At 30.1% G+C, this 9,235-nt stretch overlaps 1 protein-coding gene across 1 annotated transcript; it reads left to right on the top strand.

The window, feature by feature from the left end:
* The first annotated feature begins 7,741 nt into the window (after positions 1-7,741).
* On the top strand, positions 7,742-8,527 carry LOC113381911 (zinc finger protein 570-like). The gene is made up of 2 exons (XM_026620558.1): positions 7,742-8,343; positions 8,389-8,527. Exons 1-2 carry the CDS (start codon positions 7,742-7,744, stop codon positions 8,525-8,527), a joined length of 741 nt encoding a protein of 246 aa, XP_026476343.1.
* Positions 8,528-9,235: the final 708 nt, after the last annotated feature.

The following is a 9,235-nucleotide window of genomic DNA, read 5'->3' as shown; positions in this document are numbered from 1 at the left end:
TGTCTTGTTCTAGTTTGCTCGTCAGTACAGTCCTTTTCTTTTTTTATGTTGTTATTAATTGTTATCGATTGTATTAATAATTCTATTATTTATACATATGAAATTAACAATAAAACGTTTATAACAATAAAACTAATGGAATACACGTGTAATGGAAATAATGCATTAGGTTTGGGCAACATGGCAAGCGAATTTAAATTAATTGTTCAACACAACTGATATATGTTCATCGGAAAAAAATTTGATATATTATTAATTAAAGAAGTATAATATCAACATCAAGAAATACACTTTAGATAAAATTTTGAAGAACTGTTTAGTGTGCAAGAAAAATGACAAAAAATCTAAAAAAAGTGGATATTTTATACAAACTTCGTTTCCCGGAGAGAGGGTGGCTGCAGATATGCTTGAGATTTCCAAAAATGAAAGAATCATAGTGATTATACTTTATAAAATACTAAACTTTATAAAAGAGGTATATAAGGATTTGAAATTTAAAATATTGCAGACCGACAACGGTAAAGAATTCATGTCTAACGATTTAGAAATGTAATTAAAGGAAAACAACATAGAGCACAAGTTTAGTATTCCTTATTATCATCCTAGCAATGCCAGGGTAGAAAGAATCAATAGAACTATCAGAGAAGCACTAAAGAAAACTATGTAGTGAAATGATAAAAATAAAGCTGAAGGATGTTATAAACAACTACAACAGCATTAAACATAGGGCAATAGGATTAAGCCATAAGCCAAATCAAGCGATGAAGCCGGAGAATTACGATTTAGTTAAGAAAAACTCGGAAAGATATGCGAAAGAATTTAAAAAGTATTCAAGAAAGCAGGAGAACTTGAGCGCGAGCGAAAAAGTATTAGTAAAAAATGAGCTGAAGAGCAGCAAGATGGAGCCGAAATATTCTGATGAAGGAACTGTAGTAGAAGTCATGGAGAAAGACAGATACCGGATAAGATACAAAAACAACAAAGAAGTTATAAGACACGCCTCACAACTTAAGAGCTTTGGAAGGGGGAAGTTGATACTACAAGTACCCTTTCTCTTTGATTGGTCATTTCCATATCAGGAAATGATCATCATTTAAAAGGAAAAAAATATTTATTGGTTTTATTTAAGGAGTAACTAGCTGTAAGTGGAATTCTGTCTTAAGGCAAGTAGGGCATCGTGCCTTAAGGCAAATTGCTGGAACTTCCCGTGCCAAAAATTATTATTTTTTCAAAAACGATTAACATGTTTGAAAAAATTTTACTTCGAAAAAAATAGATATTTGAGAAACTATAAATTTGACAAAAAATACTTTTTTAAAAAAAAAAATTTTTTTATTTGAAAAAAAAAATTTTTTTTGAGAAAAAAAATTTTTTTTTGAAAACAAAAAATTTTTTTGAAAAAAAATGTTTTCTTCATTTTGACATATTTTGAAAATTCTGAACTTTATTTCAAAGCAATCGCACTGCTTGAACTGCATAGAGACGAAATGTCAAAGCTTGCAGGTGCCGCGCCGCCGTCTAACGCATAAGCATTGGTACGGAACCCACAGAAATGTAAAAAAAAATCATACTTATTGTTAAAATCTCTATAAAATATCTGACAATTTGATGTGCATATGTCTAATGATCATTTTTAACCGCCGAATGGCATTTTTTTTTACTTTTTTCATTAGATCTCCGAAACCGCTAGACCTACCTTCATGAAAATTTTATCGATTCTTCATCTTGTCAATACAAGTGAAATGTTTTTAACTTCCCGTAGGGCAAGTTATAGTAATCGCAAAAAAATCGAAAATGAAAATTTTTATATATCTTTACGTTTCAAAGGTTTCTGAACATTTTGGCATACCTTAGAAAAAATGGATGTATGTGTGTGTGTGTGTATGTATGTATGTATGTATGTATGTGCGTGTGTGTATGTATGTGAGGATACAAATTTTCGTCGACGATTTCGGGAACACGGATCAACCGATTTGAATAATTCAAAAAACATTCGATTCGTATTGATAAGGAGACGTGCTGATTAGTTTTTGGCGAAGGCAGGTCTAGCCGTTCCGAAGATACGGGGCAAAAAGTGCCGAAAACGGTAACTGATACTGATTAAATTTAGATGAAAATCTACCGAGCCGTTTTCTTGTAATTAACTGTTGAAAAAAAATGTTAAATTTTCGTCCACATTTAAGCTCATCCTACCGAACCGATTTTGAAAAATCAAAAACTGTTCGAAAGATATTAGATGGGAATGGTACTGATTAATTTTAGGTGAAAATCTACCGAGCCGTTTTATTGTAATTAACTGTTAAAAAAAAATTTAAGCCGTTTTTCATGGAACTTTTTTTGGCGATATACATCATGGTCTTATAGAACTTACCGTAATATTACGGCCTTACAACAAGTAGTTTAATTTTAAAAATTCGTCAAACTTTGCTAAAATTATTATCGTTTTTTTTAAAGTAGGATTGATGAAGTATATTATTTACACATTTTTTTGATCAAGTCGATTATTTACACATATCGGGAAGTTCATGTAATTTGCCTCAAGGCTAAATACCAAACCAACTAGTTTATTTAATCAATCAAAGACCAAATAAGTAGAAATAATTTTTAAATTACGATAATTAAACCATAAACTAAGCACAAAATCGTAATATTTTTTGACGTTGAGTGTACACAATACTTGCGTAATGGCGGCAAATTTAAAACTACAAACTTAAAGACTTAATTTACACTTTAAAACGCATAAAAACTATCTATTATCAATAAATATCAATATTATATAAACAAAATATGTATCTATTATCATTAAATTTATTTATAATTCTTTTACTCAATTTATTTATCGAAATGATTTATCTGTTCGTCGCTCGTCGTTCTCGTGTTCGTGCATGTTCGTTTCGTTCTTTTGCAAAATGGTTGCCAGATGATGGATGTGCTCCTTATGTTGTGTTATAATATTTTAAATAATTTAGTAAATACATTGCAACAATATTTAAAATATATATCAAAGTGTTTATTAACTGTTGGAGAATATAAATATTAATGTCGATGCCACGGGTGGTGAATATTTATAGTGTTTTTGGACGCGAAAAGTTTTGCTATCGGTCTCGTGTATGGCGGTGTCGTTAATCGGTAAGTAGAAAAAGAATTTATTTCTAATATTGTTTGATGAATATATAATGGAGACTAACAAGTATTGTTTATTAATAATGAAATACAACTTTGTGTGTAACGTCCGAATAATTTTGATATTTACGATAAGTTTTTGTCTTTGTGCATGCCGCACATACAAGAGAACACGTGCGTATAGTTAGCTGCACAAGTACCTTGCAGCAAAATAATTTCAAGGTCATTTGTCCTTTGGCTATATGGCCTATGTTTAAAACTTAATTTTACTGTCTGAATTGTTAAAATATTGCTATAAAGTCAATTAAATCTTAATGTTTTAGGCTTTTCTAGTTTTTTTGACATAAATATCTTAAACATAATTATCTGACAGCATTATTTTCCATTGTTACCAACATCCCACAGTCGGTGCTGGCGATTCTGCTGTTGATAATGCAAATAAAATTACATATATTACACAAGTGCTCAATTATCAACTCAATAAATAAAATTGATGAGAATAATAAAAAATGTGAAGCAAAAATATAGTGTTTCGTGTTGATTTCAAGGAATTTACAACAAATTCTTTCACTGTGTTTGAGAGGTTATTAAGTCTGCTGCTAGAAGTTTTTGATAGAAATAATAGTTAAAAAACATTTATTGAATTAAAAAAAAATATTAGATACATCCTTGATGATATCAATTTTAGTTTTAAAAACAATTAAGCTAAGCCGCGAGTATTTTCTATTTCGAGTAGTTTCAATTAATTAATTTTAAAAATCCTAATTATTTTTTTGTTTGATAAAATGTGATTTCAAAAATATTTAAATATCTTCGATTTCCTTTACTAGTCCATTCATCTATAGTTATAGAAAATTTTTAACTTCCCGTAGGGTAAGTTATTGTAATGGGCCGAAAATCGAAATTGAAAATTTTTACATTTCTCGACGTTTTGAAGGTTTCTGAACGTTTTGGCATACCTCAGAAAAAATGGATGTGTGTGTGTGTGTGTGTGTGTGTGTGCATGTATGTATGGATACAATTTTTCGCCCACGTTTTCGGGCGTACGGATCAACCGATTTAAATGATTCAAAAAGCATTCGATTTCTATTGATAGGCAAAAGAGATGATTAGTTTTTGGCAAAGGCAGGTCCAGCCGTTTTGGAGATACGGAGCAAAGAGTGCGGAAAATAGAAATCGAATTTTTGAGAGAACGGAGTATCCGATTCGAATGATCTAAAAAACATTCAATTAGTAATGATTGGGAGAAGTGTTTATTAGTTTTTGGCAAAGGCAGGCCCAGTCATTTTGAAGATACGGAGCTAAATGTGTAAAAAATGGCAGTTTTTGAGAGAACTAAGCGTCCGATTCAAATGATTCAAAGAACTTTCTGCTTGTCTTAACAAAATAATCGATTTTGGAAAAAAAATTTTGTTCCATTTTTTTTTTTTTTTTTTTTTTTTTTTCAATTTTTTGTATATCGAAAATATTTCAGATTTTATTATTAATTCTGACTATAGTTCTAATATACTTTACAAATAATTTCAACTCTGTGCAATTCAGTTTATATAATTCTTATAAATATTAAACAATGTTACAATATTTATAATAATCTATTTGAAAACATTCAGTATTCCTCGAACATTTCGTTATGGTGCGGGAAGTTCCAGCAATTTGCCTTAAAGCACGATGCCATAATTGCCTCAAGACAGAAGTCCACTTACAGCTAGTTTATAAATGTTATTAATCCTACGTCAGATCGTCAATTCCTTAATTCAAAAGACGTACAATTCGAGTTATTAAGCAACTTTGATATAATCGACTCTATAAATCTTAATCAAAATAAATCTATCAAATCTAACCAAGAATCAATCGATTTTCAATGTTTGTTCAATAACGTAAATTACAACGACACAATTGATGATAATGACAAGAATCAAAGAGTACAAAAAGTTTTACAATGCATAAAAACTAATCACATGACAAATCTCGAAAAAGATTCAATTTTAAATATTTGTACAAAATTTCATGATCTGTTTTATTTAGAAAACGACAAACTGACATATACAAATACGATTACTCATAGTATCCCCGTCGAAAATGACGAAAAACCCATATACATAAAACCCTACAGATTACCGCACGCTCATAAAACAGAAATTCACCGACAAGTTTCACAGATGTTAGCAGACGATATTATTCAAAACTCGCAAAGTCCCTGGAATTTTCCTTTAATTATTGTCCCCAAAAAACCTGATGCTGACGGAAATAAAAAATGGAGGATTTGCGTCGATTTCCGAAAATTAAACGCAATTACAAAATCGGACGCTTTCCCATTACCAAACATCACTGACATTATTGACCAACTAGGTAACTCACGATTTTTCACGACTCTAGATTTAGCTCAAGGCTTTCATCAAATTTTACTAAATAAAACTGACCGAGAAAAAACTGCATTTTCTACTGACTTCGGACATTTTGAATATAAACGGTTACCGTTTGGAGTTTTGGACTTAAGGGCGGACCGGCGACTTTACAGAGACTGACCAATACAGTTTTGTCGGGCATACAAGGAATTAGAACTCTAGTTTATATGGACGACATAATAGTTTACGGGAAAACACTTGAAGAACATAATACCAAACTACTAGAAGTGCTAGAAAAATTACGACAATACAATCTAAAATTGCAACCCGATAAGTGTCATTTTTTGAAACACGAAATTACGTTTATAATACAAAAAGGCGGAAGGGAGATATTTGACAACCTAATATTTTAATTTCTGGCACATCTCAGCTGTTTTTCGGCAATAATAATGTAGACATTTCATTTTTCTTATTCGTAATGATAAATTTATTATACATATTCTAATATTGTCTAGGTTCATGAGTAAATTGAAATTTTTGGCAGGTGATAGTTTTCATTTGTTTTCAATGCAAACAATGACATGTTGATTTTTGCAATTTTTTCCATTTATTTCTACAATATTGCACACACATCCCAGTACTTTATAATCACATATATCCTAAAAAGTTTCCTTAACAAACTTCAGAAAGATTTATCAAAATCCGAATAATCGTTTAGCAGGAGTATACAGTGAGTGCTTGTAATTTAATATGAACTTTATATAATAGCAATAAAGCTCAAATTGATTCTAAGTTTTAGTTAGAAAACGTTTATATGAGAAAAAGATAAGGGCTGTTTTAGGGTTTTCCCGGCAATTATTCGATTTTTTCTTATCGTAAGAACCATCCTTGGACTTCAACGAACATTTTAAAAAAAGAATTAGCCAAATTGGTCAAGGCGTTGTTGAGTTATGCGCTTACCAACACATTTTGCGATCCATTTTTATATATAAGATTTACAATTTTTTTAAAGTAACTTTTAATTTGATTGGATTTAGTACACAAAAAGTAAGATGTAATCTGAAAGAGTATAAAATACATTGATTTTAAATTTATGTAGAAAATCGAGGTAATTCGCGGGTTGATTATAATCAAATATTTTCAAAATTTCAATTATTTTTAACGTATGTGCAATATTAATATTTGGGTTTTGAAACATTTTACTTATTTATTGTGCGATTTATTCTATTGAGCAAATCATGCCAAGACAGCTAAAAAAACTATCTTGTCGTTTTCAATTATAACACTCGTATTTCATGTTGGATTTTTTAACTTCCCGTAGGGTAAGTTATTGTAATGGGCCGAAAATCGGAATTGAAAATTTTTACATTTCTCGACGTTTTGAAGGTTTCTGAACGTTTTGGCATACCTCAGAAAAAATGGATATGTGTGTGTGTGTATGTATGTATGGATAGAAATTTCCAGTCACGTTTTCGGGCGCACGGATCAACCGATTTGAATGGTTCAAAAAACATTAGATTCCTATTGATAGGGAAAAGAGCTGATTAGTTTTTGGCGAAGTAACTTCAAACAAAGAAAAAATTGAATAAGTAGATTAAGCAATAAACAGAGTTGTTATTTACTCATTTGCAGAGTAATTAATAGGTTAATTGTTTCAAATGATATCGCATTGCAGTCTCCGTATCTATAGTTCAGTTAGAGTGCTCATTATAATTTATCAAGTATTCTAGATTTTATATAAATAATAAAAAATATAAATTTAATTTCCGAAACGTAATAAGAATGTTATAAGTTTATACAAGTTTTTAATTGATGTATTGCCCTGAAAACTGATTCTCACATATCTCTACATCAAAATTATTAAAATTTTAACATATATATATATATATATATATATATATGTATATATATATTTGTCCCCTCCTCAAAAACTTTTGTATACTGAGATTTTATATTTTCTGTTAAAATTAATAATAATTTCGGATTTCAAATTTTGCCGCCGAAAAACTCGCATTTAAAATGTGCTCAATGTTGTCCAACCTGGTCACTTGTTCATGAAAACAAAATGGAGGAAAAATGTCAAAGTGGTTTATGGAATTATTAAAGTTAAATTCGAAGATAAATTTAGTAAAAAGGTCAGTGTTTGCATTATATCCTATTAAACAATAAACAAATTAGTAAATATCGAAACACATATATTATTATACACTTAGACTTCTCAATTTTTAAGAACTCATCACCAGTTTGTTTATTATAACCTACAAACTTCGAACATGTCTGAAGAAACAGATTTCAACAAAACAATTAAAACCGAACCGATCGATGATTATCCTCAAGTGAAACAGGAATTTGATGATTATGAAAATACACCAGATTTGTATATGGATGATGATATATGTCTGCAGCAATTTCTAAAATCTGAGGTTACAATTGACGAGGAAATAAAACAAGAGACGATTGATGACCAACATTATGTGACTAGTATAAATAAAACAGTTTTAGATGAAAATTCTTCTGTATGTAACGACGAGATCAGTGAATCAAGTACGATAGTCAATAGTACAAACAAAACATTTGAAAAAGTTTCAAGAAAGCGTAAGACAACTAGTAAGTTGAAATATAAATGTGAATCATGCAGTAAAACATTTGTATCAAAACAAGGCTTACAACGACATGAAAAGATCCATAATATAGAACTTTCTTATGAGTGCAAAATTTGCTATAAAACATTTTCACAGATAAGTAATTTAAGACGGCATTTATCAATCCATACTGGAAAACGTCCTTACGCATGTGAAATATGTAATAAAACATTCAGAATGAAACAAGGCTTGAATCAACATGAAATGATCCATACTGGAGAACGGCCTCATGAGTGCAAAATATGCAATAAAAGATTTGCACTGATATTTAATTTAAGAAAGCATTCATCAGTGCATTCTGAAGAACGACCTTATGAATGTAAGACATGCAATAAAACATTCAAAACAAAACCTATATTAATGCGACATGAAAGAGGACATACTAGGAAACAAACTGTAAAAAAACAGTCCTTATAATTACACAACTTATATGAATACAGGATATTAATTCTAATTTGTGCATTATATTATTCTGTTTGTTACTCATAATTAGTGTATTGTATGTAATTGTTTAATAATATAAATACATAGTACAGATGCTGGTTAAGTAGAAGTTCTTTATTCGCGGCAAAAAAAATTCCCAATTCCTATATTCGCGGCTTCTATCCAAAATCTAATCCAAAATCCTATGTAAATGCCGTCATTTTTGAACAAATGAAGAAAACTTTCAACGGAGATGTGCGGATTAGTTTTTGGCAAAGGCAGGTCCAGCGGTTTCGGAGATACGGGGCAAAAAGGGCTAAAAATGGTATTTCGGTTTTGATATAACCGAGCGTCCGATTTTAATAATTCAAAAAATATTTTACTTGTATTGACGAAAAGGAGAACTGTCCAAGTTTTTGAAAAGACAGGTCCAGCGGTTATATAGTTACAATAAAAAAAAAAGTATAAAAAATGGCATTTGGCGGTCAAAAATGATAATTAGACATATGCACATCGTATTATCAGATATTTTATAGAGATTTTAATAATATTTTCCTTTTTTTTTTAAAAAAATATACGTATATCAAACTATGAATGAAAAATCATTTGGTTTGTACTTGATCGCGATGCGTTTTTGCAAAAGGCAATTTTGCCGTTTCGGGGGTATGGAGCATGGAGCGCAAAGGGTGTAAAAACGGTTAT

The sequence above is a fragment of the Ctenocephalides felis genome, unplaced genomic scaffold (genome assembly GCF_003426905.1).
Source record: "Ctenocephalides felis isolate EL2017-DRISC unplaced genomic scaffold, ASM342690v1 CF-g0.4_SCAFFOLD_03199, whole genome shotgun sequence".
In the NCBI taxonomy this organism is placed as follows: domain Eukaryota; kingdom Metazoa; phylum Arthropoda; class Insecta; order Siphonaptera; family Pulicidae; genus Ctenocephalides; species Ctenocephalides felis.
This window is presented reverse-complemented; position numbering and strand designations above follow the sequence as displayed.

Coding starts and splice junctions, on each gene's coding strand:
- LOC113381911 (XM_026620558.1), top strand. CDS start 7,742: ATGTCTGAAGAAACAGATTTCAACAAAACAATTAAAACCGAACCGATC. Junction 8,344..8,388: donor ACTGGAGAACGGCCTCATGA/GTGCAAAATATG, acceptor ATTTAATTTAAG/AAAGCATTCATCAGTGCATT.